At 49.5% G+C, this 26,244-nt stretch overlaps 1 protein-coding gene across 1 annotated transcript in view; it reads right to left on the bottom strand.

The window, feature by feature from the left end:
- Window positions 1-16,578, bottom strand: part of LOC144769652 (IgGFc-binding protein-like) — a 620,904-nt gene extending 604,326 nt beyond the window's left edge. Inside the window, exon 1 of the mRNA XM_078653827.1 lies at window positions 15,306-16,578. Coding sequence (XP_078509953.1) covers window positions 15,306-16,578 — 1,273 coding nt within the window. The remainder of the gene's footprint in view (window positions 1-15,305) is intronic.
- Window positions 16,579-26,244: the final 9,666 nt, after the last annotated feature.

Genomic DNA, 26,244 nt, shown 5'->3' on the forward strand with positions numbered 1-26,244 from the left:
GACTGACCAGGACGGGCACGGGGACGGACGTGTATGTGACCAGCAGCCCAGAGAAAGTAAATAAAAGAATCGTTGAGCAACCAACCTGTGTGCCGAGTTTGGTGTTCGTCTGGTGCCCACTAGAGAGACACGACAGAGGGAAAGAGAGGGAGGGAGAGACAGAGGGAGGGAGAGACAGGGGAGAGCGAGGGAGGGAGAGACTGAGGGAGGGAGAGTCAGGGGAGGGTGAGGGAGGGAGGGAGAGAGTCAAGGGAGGACGAGGGAGAGAGAGAGTCAAGGGAGGGAGAGAGAGGGAGGGAGACAGGGAGACAGAGAGAGTGAAGGAGACAGAGAGAGTGAAGGAGACACAGTGGGGGAGGGAGGGAGGGAGGGACACAGAGGGAGGGATGGGGACAGGGAGGGAGACAGAGGGTGAGAAGGAGGGAGACAGAGAGAGAGAGAGGGAGGGAGGGAATGACAGGGAGGGAGGGAGACGGAAAGGGAGCGTGACAGAGAGGGAGAGAGACAGAGTGAGAGGGAGAGAGACAGAGGGAGGGATAGAGAGAGAGGGAGGGAGAGAGAGAGAGAGAGGGGGGGGGAGACCGAGAGGGAGGGAGACAGAGAGAGGGAGGGAGGGACACAGAGAGAGATAGGGAGGGAGACAGAGAGAGAGAGAGAGGGGGAGGGAGACAGAGAGATAGGGAGGGAGACAGAGCGGGGGAGGTAGACCGAGAGAGAGAGAGAGAGATGTGTGTATGCTGGGTCTGGTGGCTCCGTGGACGAAGACACACGCAGCAGGGGCCTGTGTTCAACCTCATGGTCAGTTTTTTTTGGCTCTAGCCCCGCCCCCTCTCACTGACCCCGCCCCCACCATTGCGGCCCTCGGCCACCAACCACACTGTAAATTTGGCCCCTGAGAGAAAGTTTGTGAGTACCCATGCTTTAGATGGTGCCTAACAGTGCACTCAGCTGGGAGGAGGAGTCAGCCTAGAGCCCAGTGACCGCAATGCTCGCTGGAGGCCGTAAAGGAGTGATGACTGTTTGGTCTGACCCTCCCGCCCCCTTTGCATTCGACTTGTGCCACGATGCTGATGAGTACGGGGCAGCCAGGCTCTTCTGCCGCGGTCACACTCTGCTGGCAGTGGCAGACACCCAATAGTGCTGGGAGCCCGACTCTCCCCTTCTCCCTCACCAGCGCAGGACAGAGCTCCACGGGCCGCTCCGATCTTGCCAGGACAGAGGTTTGAAGGCAGCCCACATCATACAACTGAATGGTTCCTCTTTGCTGCATTTGGGGCCCCTGGATTTGTTCTCTAAACTGCAATAAGGGGTATGTGCTGTAATTTCCGGATGCCCCGGGGCCCTACTTCTTTCAGGCCTGCATGCTCTTGGATATGCTGATTGTGGTGCAACGCAGAACCTCTTCTCACCTGTGATATCGAGGTCCCCCTGCAGTAAGGCGTGGTTTCCTTGGGATTAGGGAGAGGTGTTCCTGGTGCTCCCCCTCTGGCGAGTCTTGCATGGAAGGGACTCAGATTGCAGACTGCTGCTTCAGGCTCATAGCACCCATTGCGAGCTGGCTCCCGTTGCCCTTTGCCTTGGTGGTGGACGATATTGGGCACATGACGATGTAGACTAGTTGATCCTTGGCTAGTCGCATGGGTACCTGGCTGGAGCTATGGGTGAAAACCCCAAAGATATCGAGGTGATGACTTTGCCACACTGCCACCCTGAGCAGTATGATTGAGGGGTGTGATCTCTCCTTGATGTCCAGTTAAAATCGCACATGACCCTGCAGTGGCCTCTTCCCCTCTCCCATCTTTTGTCACCACTATTGGGCATGCACCCTGATGCCTGCTAAGATGGTGAAAGTACATTGCTGAGCTTCTCCAGCATTCTTCTAAGCCCAGTGTTCTGGACTCAGGAGTGATGGTGACACCGGCTACCTCGCAATCCAACGTCCCCGATGGATCGGCTTTGGCGACCAAAGCTGGCATTTACGAAATGATGGACGAATTCCGTGAGGATTTAGGAGAGGTCAGGGAACGAATTTCACACTGCCGTCTCTAAGTTAGACCAGCTTTTGCAAAAGATCGACCAGAGGGTGGACAACCTCAAGATTGCGATGGCAGACGAGAAGCACAAATTGGATGTTCATAATACTAGGGTACATGAGTTTGATTGCCATTATGAACTGTTGCAGGACAAAATCAACGATTCAACAGGTCTCTCACATTCATGGTATACCGCAGTCCATGATCGCCCTGGAACTACAGGACTATGAACTGGCTTATCTCGCACTCTGTTAGCCACTCCGGAAAATCAGTTGCTTGATCTTGACCAGGTTCATAGAGTTATCAACGCTTAGCAGATCCGCAACATACCACTCTTGATGTTTTAATCCAGGTTCACTTTTTTCAAATCAAAGATGACATCTTGAAAGCTGCTCGAGATGAGGATTCGTTCGTCTGCCAGCGTTCAACACTACACCTTCACCAGGACTTATCACCACACACTTTATTGAAGTGTAAGTTTAAGCAGGTCTCGTACCATCTTCGTAGTTTGGACATCTCCTATTGGTGGGGGTTCCCGTTTAAGCTCCTTTTTGCTACCAGGACAAGCCTGTGGTGCTCATCTCTGTCGATGAGGCCCTTCAACTGTTTAGAGTTTCGCCGTCGGAGGGGTATCATGTGGGCACTCCAGAGTTGGCCCGCTTTAGGTGTCAGACACAGCATTACTGGAGATAGCAGAGATGTTAACGGGAATGCCCCATCAAAACGTGAACGCTGCCCTGTGGTTGGACATACGAGTACTTTAGTGGTTTGTCTCACTGGTGTAGCATGCTAATGTTGTAACGTGATTATTCCTGCCTTCTCACTTCCTCTTTCCCTCACATTTCCCCCGCTTGTATTTACATATATGGTTATACTAGTCTGCTCCTCCATTATTGCAGTTTGATTTTCCTTGTTGGAGGAGGTGGACAGGAGAGTAGATGCCCCTTTGAGATGGGATGCCTCTTAGGAGCGGTTGCGTTGGGGAAATGTGGTGGTGGTTTTGTGCATGTTACTTAGTGATTTGTTATTTTTTAGTTTAACTTTTGTGGTTGCTTTTGTTAGTTCATTGGGTGTGTTGTGGAGGGGGGTGGGTGGCAGGACATGGCTTCTTTTGACTGTTTGGGTTTTGCAGTGGATGACTTTTTATATTGGTATTTTGTTTTGCTAATAAAGTTAATGATTTCTATGTTGATTCACCCGGGGCGGGAGCCAGAGATATGGGTTGTGTGGGGTGATCGCATGTCAATGTTCGAATACTGTCTTCCTTCTGATTCTATCACTCTTATGGCAGTTGCTCAGCTGTTACATTTTTGGTCAATCAATGTTCAGGGCCTAAATTCCACTTGCAAGAGCAAGGCACTGCTCTGTTGGCTGTCTTACAGAGGGGCAGATGGGGTCCTGCTTTAGAAGACCCACCTGTTAGTAATGATGTTTCCAGGCTCTAGTCACGTATTTATCCACAGCAGTTTCATTCCTCCGCTCCTTTTAAAACTAAGGTGTTGCAATTCTTATCAGGTGGGTGTCCAGTTGAAGGGGACCTCTACCCACACAGATAAAGAGGTGTCTCAGACAGCATTTCCTCCTACACCACAGCTTTTGTTTAAGGTCCTAATGACCATAAGGCTCCTTTCTTAGCTGATCTGTCTCCGGCTGTGTTGGCTGCCCCTGGTCATCAATTGATCCTAGGAGGAGCCAATAACCCAACATTAGACCCAACCATAAATCGCTCGACCTCCTCGTGGGGAGCGTACCACCTTCTGCAGTCCTTGACCCAGGGCATTATCGATTTGTACTTGGTAGATGTCTGGGGTCATCTCCACCCCCGCGATCGGCATTATTCTTATTTCTCGGAAATATATAGATCTTACTTTCGTATCGAATTTTTCTTGATTTCTGCCACCCAATTGTCCAGGGTGGTCGATGCGACTGCTGGGTCCCAAATATTATCAGACTATGTTCCTGTCGCGTTGTTGATATTGACTGATCTTCCCTAATCACGATGGTATTGAGTGTGGAAATGAATCATATTGCTTTTTGTCGCCCAGTACATCGTTCTTATATTAAGGAGGCACTTGAAAGCTATCTTGCAGAGAATCTGATTGATTAACTTTCAAAGGCAGGGCTTCGAGGTGAGTTTATAGCACATACCACCTCCTTTTTCCATTTTCGAAAATTTCAACAGGTGGAATTAGAGGAGGCTATCCACAAGTTGGAGATGGAATATAAACAAACAGCCACACACCTTGTCTATAGAAAACTTCATAAATCGAGAGGGGAGTTTGTGGCCCTACTAAATAAAGATGCCCCCTAAAAACTATTGGAGAACAAACAATTGCACTATGAAAATGGAAACAGGGATGACCATTCTTTGACGTATAGAATTAGTCAAGCCTGAGCTAGGAATTATATTAAGGGGATTATGTTGGAGGGGCACTAGTGTTTGTCTTCTGATGATGACATTGGCAATGCCTTTGTCTCGAACTATAGTGAACTGCACAATGGGGAGGCTTTAGACACGGCTAAACAAGATGATTACTTAGCATCTCTCCATTTCCCAGACATTCCTGATGAGGTGGTGGAGGAGTCAGACTCCCTCGTCACAGATGAAGAGGTCCGGGCCACCATTAAGTATTTACCAAATAATAAAGCCTGGGATCCCGATGGATTCCCCAACTCCTTTTATAAGTCTTTCATGGAGTTTCTGGTCCCCCATCTGACAAAAGTCTTTAACTCTTTCCTGGGCACTGGTTCGGTTACTCCTACTATGATGGAGTCTACTTTCTCTATGATACTAACAGCATCTAAACCACCAGATCATTGTGGGTTGTATAGACTGATAGCACTCTTAAATAGCGATGTCAAAATTGTTCACAAGATTTTGGCGTACAGTTAGGGCGGGATGTGGTCCGACCTCATATTCCCGCTCCAGAGTAGTTTCATATGAGATTGACAGATGGGTGATAAAACTGTACTTACGGTTAAAGCCATTGACCAAGCCACACGAGACAGGGTTCCGATACTTCTCCTATCCTTGGAGTGGTCGTTTTTGAGCAAGGTCCTATCCAGGAAGAACTTGGGCTCTTGGTTGAAGTCCTATATTCTGGCCCATTTGGTGTCCCATCCACAAAGATATTCTGCCCAACTCGATTACACTGCCCAGGGACACTCCTCAAGGGTATCCACTTTCCCCAGCGATATTTGCCCTCTATGTCGAGCCTCTTATCTTGAAAGTCCAGGCGAATCTTAATGTGCTGGGGATCCCTAGGGGTGACACACAACTGAAAATTATGATGTTTATTAATGATGCACTTTGGTTTTTAACCTACTCTGTCAATGAGTCAAAGGTTGGTAAATTGAAATAATCACCCGTGAGGGTCTCAAGGCGCTGGTGGGAGGTAGGGAGCAGATCTGTCTAAGTGCTGGGGTCATTCGACCCTGTTGCTTCTTTGGATGCACTTGCAACCACATTGAATGCCTTTTTGGGAGCTTGATTTTTATATCCCACCGCATTTAGATGTTCTTTTCAAAGACCTCCATAGATAGGGTCGGCTGTAGATTTCTTTGATGGGTAGGGTCAACTGCCTCAAAATAAATTTCTTGCCAGGTTTCCTCTATGCTGTCAGGGTTCTCCTGCTTCAGATACCAAAGTCGTTGGTTGCTCTCATCCAGAAGAAGCTATGGTCCTTTATATGGAACGATAAACCTCTCCAGATGGCCACAGTAGTTCTGTGCCGATCTTCGTTGGAAGTTGGGTTTGGGATCCCAAATGTAGCCTGTTGGACAGGCCACATGAAGGGCTCGCTCCCTCCCCGCAGGACAGGGCCCGGGCCACCGTCAGCACCATTGCCCGGCCCAGCCGCCATCTTGGACACAGCACCACGCGGCCGCGCGGCCTCAGCCCGACCCCAACCCTGGGCCTGGCCAGGCCCCGACATCCCGGCACCACCCTCCACCCAGGAGGTGAACGGCCCACTTGGCAGGTCAATGGGAGTACGAAGTGTCGACGGCTCTCCCCCGCCAGGTGCCGAGCACCCCCAGCCTCCTCGGGCGCTGGCTCCACCCCCCTGCTGGGTGTCTGGACTCCCTCATCCCAGACCTCCCGACCTCCAAGAGCGAGGGTCCGGACATCAAAGGGCGCCAGACCTATAACTGAGGCAGCCCCAGGACAGGAAGGCAGTTGTATCCTGGAGTCGAGAGACACCGCGACGAACTCATCCTTGACGGACTGTTGGCGTGCCACAGCCCTGCCTTGTGAACTATTGTCCTGCCTGCTGGCGCTGCCGCGGCCCTCTGCAACCTTCATCCTCGTGGGACCTGCTGGCGCTGCCGCGGCCCTTTGCAACCTGCATTCTCGTGGGACCTGCTGGCGCTGCCGCGGCCCGTTGTAACCTTCATCCTCGTGGGACCTGCTGGCGCTGCCGCGGCCCGTTGCAACCTGCATTCTCGTGGGACCTGCTGGCGCTGCCGCTGCCCGTTGTAACCTCCATTCTCGTTGGGACCTGCTGGCGCTGCCGCGGCCCGTGCCACCTACGACCTCTTCGGGACCTGCTGGCGCTGCCGCGGTCTGACCCATCCGAACACCGAGCTCGAGGATTGTGAGCTATCACCGTTACACACCCGTACCCGTGGGTACCAAGACTGTCCCGCTACCCCCTTCCCTTACTAGAGACTAGAATTGAGAGGATCATCGTGTCCTGATCGCCCTGTATCGTACCACTCTACTACCCGAAGTGCCTATAAAAGGTGTTACCATAAGCTTTGTGTGGTGTCCATCTGTGGGGGGGAAGTTACCTGTCTGTGCGATCACTGTGCTCGGCCGACCCTCCAGGTCCCCGTCTAACATTGGTGGCTAGCGGCGCGATCCGAACCAACGCGTACCGTACAGACAGTAACTCACCCTACGACTAAAACCACAATGACGACCAAAGAGAGCGGATCGGCGGAGAAGTTCCAGATGGAAAAGCTGGAAGAATACAACCACCGAGAGCTCAAACAATTTTGCATGGACTTAGGCATTGCTACCACCGGGCTAAGCACAAAAGAAGACTTCAAAAACGCCCTAGAGGCCTGGACAGAGACAAATACCGCAACCCCCCGGGACCCCGCAGCCCCGGAAGTCAACACCACCCGGACGGAGGAACGGAGACCAGGCCCCTCCCATGAAGAGATCCAGGAGCGGGAAAAAAATAGATTACACGAGTTAGACTTGGCACGACTCAGATTAGACGGAGAGTTGAAACTGGCGGAACAAAAAATAAACTTAGAACACTTACGGCTCAGAGAAGAGCGAGAGGAAAAACAGAGACAGAGAGACCTCGAAGAAAAAAGACTGGCATACGAGCACGAGTGCAAACTAGCGGAGATAGAAATACGCAAACTGAACAACAACCTAGGGGTGCCCGAGCAACCGCACTCCCCGGGTCCTACCGAGCAGAAGGTCCACATCCCCAAGGATGTGGTCCGAGAATATCACCGGAACGACGACATACAGCAGTGGTTCAAAGCCTATGAGATTGCCATGACCGCCCACCGGGTCGCTCGAAGTGACTGGGGAGCCGGTCTATGGGGGAGATTCGTCAACGAGGGTCGTGATGCCCTGCTGCAGCTTCCGGACCACCAAATGACGTCCTATGACCATATGAAGGCCGCCCTCCTCAGTCGATATGGACTTACACCCGAAATGTACCGCCAGAGGTTCCGCAACTGCACCCGGATCCCAGGTACGACGTGGTTGGAATACGTGAACTATTTCAGCCGAGCCTTCGAGGGGTGGATCAAGGGTAACAACGTAACCACCTACGAACAACTCTTCAATCTCATTGTGTGGGAGCACCTCTCCAACAACTGCTTTGTCGAGCTCAGGCAGCACCTCCTCGACAGTAAATTGACTGAACCCCGGCAGCTCGCCACCGAGGCTGACCGGTGGGAGAGCACCCGAGTGGCCCGGAGTGGGCCGAATGAGCAGAACAGAACCAACCAAGGTCACCATCGTCCCCGAGGAGGAGGAGGAGGCCCGGGCCGGGGCAGAGACGCCGCCCCGGCCGCACCCACGAACGCCACCCCGGCTCCAGCAGGCCGGGGAAACCCCCCGATGCGCCCGGGGTTCCGAGCTAACGTGACGTGTCATCGATGCCAGCGAGTCGGCCACTATGCCAGTGACCCGACCTGCCCGAAGAACCAGGTCCCCGGGCCCCGCCAGATGGCGGCCGCCGCCCTGGGAGAAGAACAAATCTCCGAAGACACGGAGACCTATGAGTCGGAGCAGTTCGAGTGGGAACCCGCCGCCATGACCCTGGCATGCCTGGGAGGAAGAGACATGGTCCCGCGGACTCCCCTGCCCGCCAACACTCGGAAGTACAGCCAATGGGTGAGCATCAATGGGCGCAAGGCCGAGGCCCTGCGTGACACCGGGGCCAGTGTGACGGCCGTCCGCTGTCACCTGGTGACCCCAGAACAAATCCTACCAAACGTACTTTGCCCCGTCCGATCGGCAGACAACTCGGAGAGCCTGTGTCGAATGGCCTGCGTCCCCTTCGAATGGGGAGGAGTGTCCGGCATGCTGAAAGTAACTGTCCGTGACGATGCCCCCGTAGACTGCCTCCTGGGGAACGATCTCGAGAGCTCCCCGTGGGCCGCTGTGGAAAGAAGAGAGCATCTGGGGATGTTGGGTCTCCCGGACTGGGCATGCGTAACCACCCGGTCCATGGCCACCCGCACCATCCCTAGACCAGAAGAACCAGAATGGGCAGCGCCTCCGCCCTCGATCACTCCAGAAGAAGACTTCCCCCAGACCGACCACCCGGACCCCACCCCAGAGGGGTCCACACAGCCCCCCGAGCTTCCCGACCTGGCTCAGTGGCGTCAAGAAGGGGGGCCCACCCAGGAACAATTCCGGCAGGAGCAAAAGACCTGCCCCTCCCTCGAGGGATTGCGACAGCAAGCGCTCGCCCAGAGCCAAGGAGACACCACCGGGGCCCACTGGGTTTATTGGGACAATGATCTCTTGTACAGCGAACAGAAAATCGCAGAACTGGGGGCCGGGCGAGTGCTGGTGGTGCCCCTCCACTTCAGAGACTTCCTGTTGAACCTAGCCCACGATGTCCCCCTGGCCGGGCACCTGGGCCAAGACAAGACCTACCACCGCCTGGTGACTCACTTTTTTTGGCCCAAAATGAGGAACGAGGTATCCAACCATTGCCGGTCCTGCCCGACCTGCCAGGCCAGTGGGAAGAGCGGCCGCAAACTCAAGGCACCCCTACAACCATTCCCCGTGGTGACCACCCCGTTCGAAAGGGTGGGAATAGACATTGTGGGGCCCCTGGACCCCCGAACAGCACAGGGACATCGCTTCATCCTGGTCCTGGTGGATCACGCTACCCGCTATCCTGAGGCGGTCCCCCTTCGTACGATAACAGCCCCAGTAGTGGGTCGAGCCTTGATGGGGATCTTCTCTCGAGTGGGCTTCCCCCGAGAAGTCGTCAGCGACAGGGGTACGAACTTTATCTCAAAATACATGAAGTCCCTCTGGCAACAGTGTGGGGTCACCTACCGATTCACGACCCCCTATCACCCTCAAGGGAACGGACTGGTTGAGCGGTTCAACCGCACGCTCAAAGGGATGATTGGGGGGTTGGAAGAGCCCCTCCGTCGCCAGTGGGATGTGCTACTACCGTGCCTTCTCTTTGCCTACCGAGAAGTCCCCCAGAAGTCCCTCGGCTTCAGCCCTTTCGAACTCTTGTATGGACACCCGGTGCGAGGCCCGCTCAGCCTAGTCAAAGAAGGCTGGGAAATGCCCCCTCTAAAGAACCCTCCAGATGTTTTCAAGTACCTCCTAACCCTCCGCAACCAGACCAGAAGGTTCAGAGAGATGGCAAAAGCAAACCTGGAGGCCAGTCAGGAGGACATGAAAAGGTGGTACGATAGAAATGCATCCTCCATCGAATTTGAACCCGGTCAACAAGTGTGGGTAATGTCTCCCACCGAACCATGCGCCCTGCAAGACAAATGGACGGGGCCCTTCAAAGTAATCGAGCGCAAGAGCCCTGTCACCTATCTCATCGATATGGAATCTTCCCGAAACCCTCTCCGGGTCCTCCACGCTAATAGACTGAAACCCCACTTTGTACGCTCCGAACTCAGCCTCCTGATGGCAACCGACAATGGAACCGAGGAGGACTCCGAACCCCTCCCTGACCTCCTACGGTCACGGGAGAAGGACGGCTCCGTGGACGGGGTCCGACTCTCGGAGGCCCTCACCCTGGAACAGCGCCAAGGCTGCCGAGTCCTCCTGCTACAGTTCTCCACCCTGTTCTCCCTCACCCCAGGGGTCACCCCCTGGTGCTTACACGACGTGGACACGGGAGACAGTCCCCCTATCCGCCATCGGGCCTACCGCGTACCAGATCGGGTACGGGCCTGCATCCAAGAGGAGGTGGCCAAGATGCTCACCCTCGGGATCATCGAGCCCTCAGACAGCCCCTGGGCCAGCCCCGTGGTACTGGTCCCCAAAGCGGCCGCCCCCGGCACCACGCCGAAGCTCCGGTTCTGCGTCGACTACCGGGGCTTGAATGCGGTCACCAGAACAGACGCACACCCCATCCCCCGAGCAGATGAACTAATCGACCGCATGGGAGCTGCCCGCTACCTCAGCATCTTCGACCTGACAGCGGGCTACTGGCAGATCGGTCTCACACCCCGGGCCCAAGAACGATCTGCATTCTCTACCCCGGATGGCCACTATCACTTCAAGGTCATGCCATTCGGCATGAAGAATGCCCCAGCAACCTTTCAGCGGCTAGTAAACCAGGTCCTGGCAGGACTCGAAGGATTCAGCGCCGCCTACCTGGACGATATCGCTGTGTACAGCCACCACTGGTCCGACCACCTCCACCACCTCCGAGAGGTGCTACAGGCCCTCCAACGAGCTGGCCTCACGATCAAGGCCAGCAAATGCCAAATTGGCCAGGGGTCCGTGACCTATCTCGGGCACCAGGTGGGAAGCGGTCTGGTGGCCCCTCTGCAACTCAAGATCGCGGCCATCCAGTCGTGGCAGTCCCCCATCACCCAGACCGAGGTCCGCGCCTTCTTGGGACTCACGGGCTACTACCGACGGTTCGTGAGGGACTATGGCAGCATCGTAGGGCCCCTCACGGAACTCACCTCCAAAAACCAACCAAAGAAGGTCAACTGGACCCCAGACTGTCAAGCGGCCTTCGAGAAGCTGAAGGCCGCCATGTGCTCCGCCCCGGTGCTCCAGGCCCCCGACTACAGTCGGGAATTTATCGTCCAAACAGATGCCTCCGACCATGGCGTTGGGGCAGTCCTTTCCCAGCTGAACCCCGAAGGACTTGACCAGCCAGTGGCTTTCATCAGCAGACGGCTCCTGGCCCGAGAACGACGCTGGAGCACCATCGAGAGGGAGGCCTTCGCCGTGGTGTGGGCCCTCAAAAAGCTTCGGCCTTATCTCTTCGACACCCACTTCCGGGTCCAGACCGATCATCGACCCCTGCAATGGCTCATGCAGATGCGGGGGGAAAACCCGAAACTACTACGTTGGTCCATCTCCCTGCAGGGGATGGACTTCACTGTGGAACATCGACCCGGCCAGGACCACGCCAACGCGGATGGCCTGTCCCGCTTTTTCCGCCTCGACGAGGAGAGTCCCCAAGAAGATGGGTGACTCTCCCCGCCTTCAGCTGGGGGGGACGCATGTTGGACAGGCCACATGAAGGGCTCGCTCCCTCCCCGCAGGACAGGGCCCGGGCCACCGTCAGCACCATTGCCCGGCCCAGCTGCCATCTTGGACACAGCACCACGCGGCCGCGCGGCCTCAGCCCGACCCCAACCCTGGGCCTGGCCAGGCCCCGACATCCCGGCACCACCCTCCACCCAGGAGGTGAACGGCCCACTTGGCAGGTCAATGGGAGTACGAAGTGTCGACGGCTCTCCCCCGCCAGGTGCCGAGCACCCCCAGCCTCCTTGGGCGCTGGCTCCACCCCCCTGCTGGGTGTCTGGACTCCCTCATCCCAGACCTCCCGACCTCCAAGAGCGAGGGTCCGGACATCAAAGGGCGCCAGCCCTATAACTGAGGCAGCCCCAGGACAGGAAGGCAGTTGTATCCTGGAGTCGAGAGACACCGCGACAAACTCATCCTTGACGGACTGTTGGCGCTGCCACAGCCCTGCCTTGTGAACTATTGTCCTGCCTGCTGGCGCTGCCGCGGCCCTCTGCAACCTTCATCCTCGTGGGACCTGCTGGCGCTGCCGCGGCCCTTTGCAACCTGCATTCTCGTGGGACCTGCTGGCGCTGCCGCGGCCCGTTGTAACCTTCATCCTCGTGGGACCTGCTGGCGCTGCCGCGGCCCGTTGCAACCTGCATTCTCGTGGGACCTGCTGGCGCTGCCGCGGCCCGTTGTAACCTCCATCCTCGTTGGGACCTGCTGGCGCTGCCGCGGCCCGTGCCACCTACGACCTCTTCGGGACCTGCTGGCGCTGCCGCGGTCTGACCCATCCGAACACCGAGCTCGAGGATTGTGAGCTATCACCGTTACACACCCGTACCCGTGGGTACCAAGACTGTCCCGCTACCCCCTTCCCTTACTAGAGACTAGAATTGAGAGGATCATCGTGTCCTGATCGCCCTGTATCGTACCACTCTACTACCCGAAGTGCCTATAAAAGGTGTTACCATAAGCTTTGTGTGGTGTCCATCTGTGGGGGGGAAGTTACCTGTCTGTGCGATCACTGTGCTCGGCCGACCCTCCAGGTCCCCGTCTAACATAGCCTGTTGTATCATTGCTGCCCACCATATTCCGGCTTTGAATTGGGTCTCTGCTCCCATTTAGTCCTTGGGTCCGACTGGAACAATTAGCGAGTCGATTTGCTCTTAAACATTTGCTCAGGCTGCTGCACCACAGCCTTCCTTCTGCTGGCACATTGTACACATCAGTAAAAGCTCTACCTGTCCCTGCCCACCCCGGTTCTGGGTAATCCAGATTTCCCCCCTGGCTGGTTGGATGGACGGTTCCTGATCTCACTTTTCAAGATCTATATGCTGAAGCTGCACCAAACACCAGGGATTGGTGGGTGACTGAATGTTCACTACATCATATCGATCTTTATAGAGTTACTCAGTTGCTCCATTGGACTTGCCAGTCTGTCACCCTTAGAGAAGGTACACGGGGGACGCATTTGATAGAAGATATTTTTGAGAGGCGGAGACAAATGGAAAGTGACTTCTCATTTCTACAGGCACAGTGTTTACATGATAAATGATGATGTGCGCTTTTTAATTGAGGTCATAAGCTTATTTTAAACGAATGTTTTATTGCTTATAAACGATGCTCATATATCTTTTTTGTAATGGTTTTAATTAACTGCACAATAAATATATACTACAATCATTTCTACAGGGCACTGGAGAGCTCTCTAAATGTGACCAGGACAGACTATATTATACAAAGGGCGACTGACCTGGGCCTCTGGGTTAATATAGGGGATATATTAATATGTGTATGTGGGATATATTATATGTTAATATAGAGTGCCATCTGGCAACTAAATCTTCCATGTGCATTCGGTACAGTAAGAGTGCATATGTATTGCTCCTGCGCTAGTATCGCACTCCAGCCCGACTGGCTCACATGGTGAGATCGGACAATAATTGTTGGCAGGGGTGCGGGGTTCTTGGCACATTTTTTCACATGTGGTGGGAAAGTCCAGTAATCTCTGACTTTTGGAAATATGTTTTGTCAAATTTCCAAAATTTTCCGGATTACGCTCACCCCTTCACCCTCTACAGGCACGCTTGGAAGCCCCGGACGAAAAGGTACTTTACACACTTAATCCCCTTTCAGGTAAATTGATTACATTTTTGGGTGGCAGTACGCTTGGTGATTGCCTTTCGTTGGAAGGGACCCAAACTCCCTACGATGCAATTGAGGTAGGAAAAGATCTGGAATATTTATGCAATGGAGAGCCTGACTGCAGCTGTGAAAGATAAGAAGTTACCCTCTGATTAAATCTGAAACCCTAATTGACCTTTGTGAAGGATAGCTTTATGGGTCAGATACATGTACGCCCACAGGGTTTGATAGCTATTGTAGGTCTTGTGAGTCAAGCTGGGGTGGAACTGGTCCTTTGCTATATTATTGTTTTATGGCTTTTCTTTTTCTCCTTTTACTACTTGTTTTTGGTGGGAACACATTGGGCTCCATACACAAAGGTAAAGTGAGACTAAAATCTAACTTTACAACTTTTGGTATTCATAAAGAGCATTTACTACTCGTAAATGCTATTTGTGAATACCAAATGTCGTAAAGTTCAACTTTTGTATTCACAAAGGGCATTTACGAGTAGTAAATGTCCTTTGTGAATACCAAAACTCGTACAGTTAGACTTTCGTCTCACTTTACCTTTGTGAATCGGACCCATATTGTTTATAATTGTGTGACATGTTTATTTTCTTTGCTAAAGATTTGAAAAGAAAAGAAAAAAAATAAAGTTGTTAAAAAAGAAACCTCCCATGAAAAACCTAACATAAAAAGCATTGCATAATACAACATGACCAGGGAACAAGACGAAATATTACATATTTTTTGCGGGGCGTTTATGGACCTGGCTAACAACACCGGCTCCAGTACTTGACTGAAAATTGTGTGATTCTGGACAAATCTATTAATCTCACTTTACATCCAATTGCAAATGTAACACGATTGCAAAACTATGAAATGTAATTTCATTTTGTAGTTCAAATGTGTGAAACCTTAAATACACGTCCGCTCAGCAGTGTATTGTATAGCACTCCTTTCTTGTGAGATAACTTTGTACATTCCAAATGAAGTGTACCACACAGGGAAAAAATGTTAGTCTATATATCCATATGTCAGACAGACAGCTATCATTTAAACACTGTGCAGAAATGAAGAGACATAATTCTGCTGGATGTTCTTGCACTAATATACCTATGCAGACACGCAAACAAGCAAGCATAATCCTTAGGTAAACTGAAAGGCATAGTCTGCACTGTTTACCTCACAATTCTACTGTTAGTCACAGGCACTACAGATCTCAAGTGGAACTGGGTTCTACACCTCTAGGAACATGGTGACACCTCATTGCTTTTAGGTCTGTAGGAGATGCCAACAGTTGAACAGTGCCAGGGAAGTCAGGGACTCTAGAATTGGCCAAATGGGAAAAGATGTAAAGAGAAAAAGGGTGGGCTTGTCAGTGTTGCATCCCCTGGATTTGTCCTGCCATTGATGACCCCACTTACCTCGGGAACAAATAGTTGAGGTCCCATATGCCCGCTGGTAGGCATTCCCAAAGCTCAGGAGGGCAAATGCAGTGTTGGGGTGCTCCACGGTGTGTGAGGTAAGTGCGCTACTGAAGCTGACCAAGCCCCAGGAATACTCTGTCCCTAGAATCTTTCCCCACTGGATATTTGAGAGGGGCTGACTGTCTACGGTGATTCCACTGATGGCTGAGGTCATCGCTACTATGGCTGCTGAGTTGTTAAAGTTCACAAGTCCATAGACACTGTAGGAGGTGCAAAATGTAGAAGTGTCCTTCAGACTGATGAGAAAAGACCCACGCTCCAGAGACTGTCTCATTTGATAGTAGAGGACCTGTATGGCTGCACTGGCAGAAATAGAAATAGGAGTTGAGGGTTTGACCTCTATTTTAAAGACCTCACCATTACCCAGTTTCTTCCTGTACTTAGCTTGGCCAGATATGTATGTCAGGTATGTGTTCCAACGGGAAGCCACAACATAAGCAAAGTCAAAGTTGGACTTGGCCTCCATAGGGGGCACAAGGAAGACTCTTCCCCAGTTTGAGACAGGCGTGAGCTGTTCATAGACATGGTCACACATGTTGTCCTGCCAGACACAGCTTTGACCACTCAGCACCGCAATGGGCTTCTCAGAAGTCACCATGGTGCCTGACATGTCGTCTTCACTCTGTAGCTGCAGCGCTTGGTAAGGCTCCAGCGTGATTATAAGCTTTTTCGTGGGAGAAATTACCTCTCCAGTGAACATCATCTGACATTTGAAGTTGATGATGATCTTGTTGGTGAATCCAGAATTAATCACTGAAAACTCTTTATATGAACACTTTGACCTTCCGGTTGGGGTCACCACATAATATCGAGTGCCAAGCTTTGGCACCGGCAGAAGGGCAGCTGATCCCAAAGAGTTGGGTTTCTCATTCACAGAAACCACAGAGATGTCTTTGTCACTGTTGATGAGGATGCTGGATGGAAAGCGAGTGCTTCCGATCATTTCCGAGCTTTGAGGGATTTTCACAGCCTGGGTCTCCCCCTGTTGTAATAAAACAGTCCACTGTTCTGTGTTGCTGGAGATCCTGATACTGATGAATGTTGGGCCTGAGAAGGCAGTAATGATCAGTTTCAGACTGTCTTCAACTTCTGTGGAATTTGTGTTCTGCATGAAGCCCGTTATGAACTCTCTGCCAAGGTCATTTGCCAACGAAACGCCTGGATGGAGAAACACAGGAGTGAAAGGGTGAGACTTGTATCTTCCCATCATAATGTCATAGATAATTTATTAGACCTGTAAATTGAATCCTTGGGATAACTTAAAAAGAACAAACCTTATTAGCCACCATTCTTATCAAGCCACCATTCTTGCCAAAAGACTCATTCATAATTCTCAAGTGGGATTCCTGCCAGGCAGAAACTTTCGCAACCATCTACGCACTTGGGCTGACATACTCAGGTTTTCCAAGGATGCTAGGGAAGACACAGTAGCCTTATCATTAGATGCTGAGAAGGCCTTTGACCATATTGAATGGAGCTATATGTTCCGTACACTACATACACTGGGATTAGGCAAAAATATATCTCTAAGGTCAAATGGTTATTTGAGACACCATCTGCACAAGTGTAGTGTGGAGGTTTCCTTTCAAAATCTTTTTAAGTGCAAAGAGAAACCCACCAGGGTTGCCCTTATTCACCTCTTTTGTTCCTTCTTCCACTTGAACCGCTGTCTGCGGCAATAAGACAGTGTTCACAAATAGCAGGCATTCCTACACCAGCAGGGATCTCAAAAATACTTCTTTATGCAGATGACATATTGCTCACACTTACTGATCTGCCTACTTCACTCTCTAGACTCATGTCTACCATTTCTCGCTTCTCGATCATTTCTGGCTACAAAGTCAATTGGAATAAGAGTGAAGCTCTCCCATTGTCCAGGGGTACATCGAAAGCAGCTATTTTGGGCTATAACTTTCAATGGAAAGTGGACCGCTTGAAGTATTTAGGTATTTATATCAGCACAGGTTTAGAACGTATGATTCAAGATAACTTAGATCCACTTATTGCCAAAATAAAAGTCAGAGTATGAAAAATGGTCCCATCTTAATTTGACTTTTTGGTGTAGAGTACAGGCAGTGAAATGATTATAGTTTTCTGTTTCACTCATATTTTAGGTATGTTGCTTTTGACAGTTAAACTAACAATATTGCGAGATATTGACAAAGATATTAAAACCTCTATTTGGGGATCCCTGAGACCTAGACTTAAAATCTCAAAATTGATTGCTCACAGGCGATATGGGGGTCTTAGTTTACCATGTATTGAGCATTACTATGCAGCCCTCCATTTATCTAAACTGGTTTGTCTTTGGCCCAGCCAGGATGATCCCCCACTATGGGTTCTCATTGAAAGACAAACTGTACAGGCAACTTCAGGTTTGCACATATGTTACACTCATAAATCACCTGCTTTACAAACTTCCAACCCTATTATTCAATCTATGCTTAAGATTTGGATATATGCCCCCAAACTCTTTAAGAGTAATCCAAGACTACATGGAAAGCCCCCCATATGGCATAACACTGATATTAGAATAGGTGAACTGACTGTATCCTGGGATATATGGGAGAGAGCAGGTATTCTAATGTTGGATCACTTGCTCACTTAAGAAGGTGAGCTTAAAACCTTTGAAATGCTTCCGATAGAATTTCAACTCCCTATCTCCCAAGAGGGGAAATACTTACAACTAAAACAAACCCTATTTCGTAGACTAGGACCATTTCCTTGGATAGTTGAGGATTCCCCAGTGTTACAATACTTAAACATGAGGGAAATTCAAAGGAGCAGTCTCTGGATTTTATAATCTCATAGTGCATAAATTACACTCATACCCATAACTAGCACACCCTCATGTCAAATGGCCAGGGTTAATTACTGTAGCTGTTTCCAATGAGGAATGGGAGGACGTTATTATGAACAAGGATAAGGGAATCAGAGAGGCCAGTATGAAATGTTATCTCTTCAAAATTCTTTATAACTGATACTGGTCACCTCAAAAACTCAGGTTAGCAAGTTTCTACACTAATCTACCTGTTGGAGGTGCCCACAGGAAGACTGCAGTATACTACAAATTGTATTCCAATGCCCAATTTTTAAGGACTATTGGTCTTCCATAACTGTCTCTCTACACAGTTCCTTTAATGGACAAATTAGTTTGATTACATGATGTTACTGATCTCCCGAATCTCTCAAAACTATACAAGATGATTGATAGCTATTGCACTCACTGTTGAAACAATCTGTATATTAAGACATTGGAGAACACAACAATGCCCCACACACGACGAATGGCTTGTTGAAATGTATAAAATAGCATCATATGAAAAACTCATTTATAGATTACAGGACAATGTTGGAACTTTCATCCAAATTTGGAACCCCTTTCTAGCTAATAAATATTCTATTTCTGGTAATATTTCAGATTTTTCTTCTAATTAGGAACTACAATAAGGGAATCACTTCCTTTTTCATTTTGTTATTAATTTATTACCATCATTATTTATAGCCTTGCTGTTGATGTTTTCATTAGGACTGTTGATGCTTTAGCCAGTAACACTGTTCTTTGAATTAGGACTTACTGTTCACCAGTTGGAAATTGTTGAGTTAATGGGAATATCTTCAGTTGAAGTATTATTATATTTATATGATATTATCGCTACTATCTTCCAACTATCTCTGCTATATGGTTTACTGCATATTGTATACTATCTATATCATTTCCTCCCTAGTCCACCTTTCCTATTTCCTTGTTTCCAGGTTTTATGAGTATCTCATATATTGTATCTTTGGATATCTGTATTATCTTTTTTTTATTTAGGAATCTGAGAAGTTAACATTTCATAGTAATTTATTGTGTGGCCATAATTTGATTTGTTCATACTCCTTTTTGCTTTATTGTATTGTTTATAAACTGACATGTACTTCTCAATAAAAATCTAAATTAAAAAAAAAGAACAAACCTAAACGTAGTCTAAAATACTGAACTGTGTGTATGCAAAATTAGGTTCTTGGTAAAGGCGTAAGAGGGAGAGCCCATCTCAAGCAATAGCCGCAATCCTTGCCAGGGTGAACCACAACACGACACATTAGCCTGTCTTTAACCCACTTGTGTCCTGGCACAAAAACAGTCATGCTTTGAGGCGATATGTAAAGTATTTAAATGCACTTAATATTAAAGTGACAGCACAATACAAGAAAGTTTCCACACTAATTTAGAAAAAATAGAGTAAAATCTAACAAATTATTTGACACAAATATTACAAAAATCCAATCAGTAGAACCAGAGGTATAAATGTGTAAAGTTTTTAGTGCAATCTAGTACCTAAAAAAATCAAAGGCCCAACCTCGGATATCTAGTAATGACAGACTGGAGCAAAGTGAAAAATGTTGGCCTACCACGATGGAGCACGGTTAGAATGCACAAAGTGGATTTGGCCTGGTATTTACTTACCTTCAGTTTTAAGAAACTTTTTTGTAGAAAAATGTTTGAGTTGGTAAATTTTTGCAGGGCAAGTCTGTAGGGAATATTTCTAAGTTCAGGGCTCCAAAGGCTGGATACCCCTTCAGCGAGCAGATGCTGAATAGGATTTGCTGCAATGGAGAAAACCATAGCTGGAGCTAACACAAAGTCCGGCTAACCAGTGATGGACCTTGGGAGGATCAGGGAGCAGGTAGGTTCCTGTCTCCTTTCGGCTCTCACAGTACTTTTTTGGCTGCATATTTTTAAAGTCCCAAGTTTCAGATTTGTGCTATCTAGCACCATTAGCACCACTTCCATGGGTCAATGGCTACAGGTGAACCAGTTGGAGGGTCGGGACTCAATCATGCAGGGTCCATCTGCAAATACAAGATGGTTGGAGCCTTTTTTTGTCCCTGAGGCTCTGATCAAGAGGTCAGCCAAAGAGCTCTTGAAGTCACTCTATTGGTCCTGGAATCAAGCAGAGAAGAAGCTCTCAAGCAGCAGGGTAGTCTCCTGAGAGCACAAGACAAGCTTCAGCCAACAGGGCAGTCCTCTTGGTAAAATAGGGCAGTCCTCTTAAGTACATAGCAGGAGACAGGCAGCATGACAGGCCTCTGAAAGTCCTCCACAGAGCCAGAAGTGAACTGAAGAGTGGGACTGAGGGTCCTAATTTGACCACTGATGGTGTTAGAATTTCCTTCCTCCCTGCCCTGGTCCCAGGATGTCTGGGGGCACAAAAGGCTAGTGTGAAGTTCTTTTTGTGTGTCCCTTTTTGAAAGTGTAAGCGGGGCTGTGCACATCTCTGCCCCTCCCACCGAATCAGGATGGGCAATCCTGCCAACACCAAGTCCCCCTTTTGTGTGACTGTCTAGAAGGAGTACACAAAGCCCAACTGCCAGCTGCATCTAATCGTGTGACCCAGGCAACAGGTTGCAGGCACCAAACGGTTAGGACACGAAAATGGCAATTTTCTAAAAGTACAGGAAAATGCTTACCTGTGCACACCCTATTCTGTGCTAAATCAACTGTGTTTAATACCGTTTAACTAAGCGTGCGTGCAGTTTGGTGGAATGGCGGCCAGCCTGATTCAATGTACAGTAACCCGGGCTTTATCTTGTTTGCTTTGCAGGTGGATCCCTGTGATACAGTTAACGCATTGGTGCGAATTAGATTCAGTTGTTTGAGAGTTACATCACACGGCGAGGTAATGCTAGTGAGACATGTGTGCTGAACTACATTGAATCCTGGACCGGTGTTTCAGGAGGGCTCTTTCCATTTAATGCATTGGTGCAATTTAGATCCATTTCTTGAGGTTACCCTGGGAGCAACCATATCGACGTTTTCTTGCCCCTGAGCGGTACAGGCAATCCTTTCAGCCACGCAAACGGACCTTACAATTTAAATTAGAGGTCCAAGAATAGCGGCATTCAGGCCTATATAACACACGGAATATACGCGCATCTCGAGCCAGTAGAAGCGCATGGTACAGCAGAAATACGACAAGGTCCCTGCCGCCTGCTTCTGACTCGTGTAATTGGGAATAAATTACAAGTCCCGTGAAAATTCAGGACCATTAATCTATCTCGGTCCTTCTCCTTCTGTGCGATAGGAGGTTGCCCACCCACAACCATTACGTCCTGAAGAAGACCCGTTTGTAAGGACTACTATCCTACGCATCTTTTGGGTCGAAACGTAGACCATAATAACTTCACCAACTCCCACCCCCAAGCTAGACCAAAGCAGCTGAAGGCGAGCTAGGTGGTCTACATCATTACATTTCTGGACTCTATACAAGCGTAATACTGTGGCCCTTGGTCCAAGGAACCACATGAACATTGTTTTTGAAGCCATGATGAATACCTGTCACGAATGATTCTGACTATTCCCCCAATCCTACTTTATCCCTGACACTTTCCCTCACTTCACCCCCCTTCCTTGTTGTGTATGTGGGCACATATACATAAAGTTTGTTGAAATATTGTTGATGAAATCCAACCAATGAAAGGTAATAATGCAATTTTGAAATAAATCTTGTTGCATTTAATAATTTGTCTCTTTGTAATAAGTGCATAAAATTGTAATCACTTGTTCTTTGTCTGGGACCCTTTTCCCTTGTATCTAGCCTGATTCAATGAGCAATAACTAGTGGAAAAACCACTGGTATACCAAAAGCACTGCGTAAATCATTTAAGAGTATCACAATGAAATCACGTGAAACTTTGCTTATTAATCACACATTAATCAATGAAATTAATCAAATTTAAAAGTCCAGATCCCTTTTTCAGTGCCCCTGAAGAAGGGATCTACCCGAAATGCATTGGGCCTTCAAAAATTTGGTTTTGGTTGTGTAATCAAAACAATGAATTTATAATTATTCGTTTTTTGCAATATTGACAGCAATGTTCACACTGTGTTGTTAATATTAGTTGAATGTACAGTGTTTTTCACAACATAAGGAAATGTCTCGCAAATCTAATTCATTTTTCTTTGTGCAATTTACAATAATGAACAATGAATACAGAAATTGATTTATTCATGATTTAAATTTGATTCATTTCATTGATTAATGTGTGATTAATAAGCAAAGTTTCACGCGATTTCATTGTGATACTCTAAAATGATTTACGCATTGCGTTTGGTATACCAGTGGTTTTCCACTAGTTGTTGCTCAATTTTCTAAAAGTGTCATTTTCAGAATTGTGATTTAAAATCCGGCTTAACTATGAACGAGGATTTAAAATTCCAATTCATTAGACACCAAATATGATCTTTCTACCGGCTGCCAAACAAGTTATCACTTAATAAATATAATATAGTAACCAAATCTTTTACTGTGGGAGAGGTAGGCCTCACAGAAGTAAAAAATGGATCTGTGAGTTTTTTGCTACCAGGACATGTAAAACTTAGTGGTACATGTCCAACTTTTAAGGGTGTTTTGTGCTTTGCAAAGGTTTTATTTTGCAAATTCCAGCACAGAGTCTTTCTCCGCCCAGGCAGATGAATGACTCGAACATTTCATTTGAAATATTTCTAGAATGCTACACAGATCTTCTCTAGTAACATGAAAGAAAGACCTACATATAGTCTCTAGTGGACCACAATACAACACATCTTCCTCTTTAAAACAGATACTAGAGCAGCTCATCCACCAACCAGCATCACAAACATCAAGACTATCTGACAGTACACAATGTGAACACAAGAGACAAACAGAGATCCAGAACCCAAAACTGCTACACTGAATGCCTAGTGCCAGGTCCCCCGCATGCATCTGTAACTAGTAGTTGCACCTGTGGTTGTAATGATATTCAGGATTGCTTAATAAACACCCAACAAAGGGTGTGCTGGGGTGGTTGGAGTATCTGATTAAAGTGACACTTATCTTGAGGCATTGCACACAATAGATAAAAAGTTAAATATTAGACAATATTAATTATTTTTCACAAATTTCAATTTGCCCAGAGCAAGCTACTAGGAGCAGCAGAGTTGTTTTGGTCTGGCTACAGATGCTTTAGTTGTTAACAGTGGCATAGCTGGGGTCTTATCTGCTGTCCCTGGAGGACAATAGCAATCCCCCTGCTCCTCAGTGGCAAACGGAGAAAACTCTCACCCAGTATGCCCCTCCCCACTCCCCCTCTTCATGTTGTCTCAGAAAGATACACAGAATAAATGATGGGGATGTTTACTATAAGCCTATATTGAACCAGAGTCATTTTAGTGCAAAATATGTGTGCTGCAATAACCATGAGACAGAAACAGATGCATACGTCCAGAGGGCTAGCTATGCCACTAGTTATTATTATTATTATTATTATTATTATTATATGAAATTTGTAACGCGCTCAGCTTACCCGGGGGCATCCCGGCGCGTTATTATTCATGTCATGTCGCCAGTTCTTCAATAAAGTACTGTAAGCAACTATTGCCAGGGACAATGGGCCTTCTGTCAGACCTGTGTAGCCAATAGCCTTCATATTTGTTTCATGGTTTACCATTGTGTTGGACCTGGCCCTCTTGGCAGGTTCACCCCGAAACTTTTTGATTCTGCCTAGCCTGTTTCTGGAACCTGGTGTTGGTGATTTTAGGCCTCTGCGCACTTTTTTACTGTGGTACAGTGTAAAGTGCGTGAGCTCTCTGTGTATGTGCTGTGAGATTGGCCTGCCCTCCCTTAGGAATGCATGGGGAATGTACGTGTCCGTGGTAGTTCCTGATGTGTGGGGAGTGCAGGCTAGAGTTTGGTATGTGCGGACTCGTGAGCTTGAATGCTGTGCGATGATGCGTGTGGCGTTAATGTGTCTAGTGTGGCAGTGCCACTTCTAGAAGTTGGCCTGTCTGTGCAGTGACTGTCTGGCTTGTGATTGGCTGGAGCTGGCTGGTGTGCCTGGCTCCAGGAGTCAGGATGGGTCTGCCCCGGTGGTGAATGGGAGATCTGCATGTTGATGGCCGGGGAGGAGTGCACCTGGGACCTGACTAGGGCTAGGCTTTCGCTCCACAATGCTGGCTCCACCCCCTGTGGTGTGTCTGATGTCCCTGACCCATCCTGTGAATAGGCAGAGGGGCTGAACAAAAAAAAGTGCTCAGGAACCAGTTGCATCTGGTTCGCCGCTTGCCTGCACCTTTGGAAACAAAGGGGAATGGTGTATAAAAAGAGGCTGTGACCTCATTTAAAGGGTTCTTGTGTACCTACTTGAAACTACCAGGGGCATGCTGCTGCTGGGGCCCAGGGGAAGGCTTGCCTCCCTGGGCCCTGCCCAGCCGCCGGAGGCCTGATGGACTTGGATGCTGGAGGACTTCGTTGTTTGCTATTTCTGGGACCCTCCTTGTTGTAGGGGTCATCTCTGGGGCCTTTTGGTGATTCCTGGGCCCCCAGCGCCTGAGGAGCGCTTTATTTTGTTTATGCTAAACTTGCCCAGCTGATGGGGAGCGCTTCTGTCCCCCCTCACCCCGGGCAGCGCTGGGATGCGATCGCCACCGAAGGAATCCCGGCGAAGGGATTCCCCCATTTTGTCCAGTGCTTGCAGGTGTCACCCTGCATTATGCCCGTTTATTTTAGATGGCCTCGTGCGCAGGTGCCCACCCTGCGTCTTCCTTTTTATTCATTAAGTAATACGGGAGCCTATTCCGCTTGTTAGCCTCTAGCGCGGGAGCCCACCCCGCTCCGACATTCATTTTAACTCTTGAGGGAGCCTACCCCTCTCAGTGCCAACAAAGAAAATCACCGCTGTGGCTCATGAGGCCGCACCGGAAGTCAGGCGCCTCTCGCCGGGACGTAGGCGGGGCCAGCATCCGGGCCGGAAGTCGGCGCGGGGCTCCCGCGAGCCTGGGAGAGCCCCACAGCCAGCAGTAGCATGGTGCCGGTGGCAGAGGGGGCGCAAGGCAAATTTTCAGTGCCTGCCCCCGCCGCATTAAAGGAGAACTGCTGCAAGAGAGGACATCCAGAGTTTGCCACCCCCCCTACACAGAAAGAAATCATCCGTGCAGAGTCCCGAGGCTGAAGGATTATGTGCTTGGCGCCGCCCGAGGCTCGATCCCGGTGAGTGAAGGCTCGAGGTAGGGACAGTGTGGGGGCTTGTGGGCCTTTCTCTGCACTCTCCGATGTAGTGCACAGTCCGAGCGGCCCCACATGGCAGAGGGCCGCTCCAACGACATGGGGCTAATTATTTTCAGAGCCTACGCCGCTCCCCTGAGTTCAGGCGCATATTTCCTTAACGGGGGCCTGATTTGTTCACAGATCCCCGGGAGCTGCACCGTGGCCATAATTGTTTACCCGGGCCCAGAGAGGCCCATGCCTTGTTGATTGGGGGCATATTTCATTTTAAAGCGCTAGTGCGCTCCATGAGTGCCTAACTGTTTTCAGAGCCTAGATGGCTCCCACATACTGCTAATGTTCATTCCCAGGGCCCCGTGGCTTCAACGATGGGCAAGTGTTTATTTCAGAGCCAGGTGGCTCCAGCATTTGGGCGCAGTCATTTGTCCCAGAGTGCCAGGGAGAGCCCATGTCGCAGTTTTATCCCAGCTGCCCAGCAATTAGTGGGCAGCTGCACCGTTTAGGCTTTGCTTCCTAGGGACTTGCTCTATGTGACCCAGGAGTGAGGCGCACTCCTTCGCCCCTACCTTGCCCTTCCACAGCTGCGCAGCACTTAGTGCCAGTTGCAGCATTTAGGCCCTTGTGATTGTTCCCAGCTGCCCAGCAAGTAGTGGGCAGCTGCAACGTTTAGCTTTGTGCCGATGGCGCACCCCTGAGTGGCGCTGCGTTGGCATCGCGCCCTGATATTCTGGACACAGGGCATTTGAGCCCCTTCTTGGATGGCCAGTTGGCCAGGGGGGCTGGTTTGTGTCTAGGGCGCAAAGCCCTAAATGTGATTTAGGTGCTCTAAATGTGGCGCAAGTTGATTGCATACTGTATTTATACTGTTT

This window comes from Lissotriton helveticus, chromosome 7 (assembly GCF_964261635.1).
Source record: "Lissotriton helveticus chromosome 7, aLisHel1.1, whole genome shotgun sequence".
Taxonomy (NCBI): domain Eukaryota; kingdom Metazoa; phylum Chordata; class Amphibia; order Caudata; family Salamandridae; genus Lissotriton; species Lissotriton helveticus.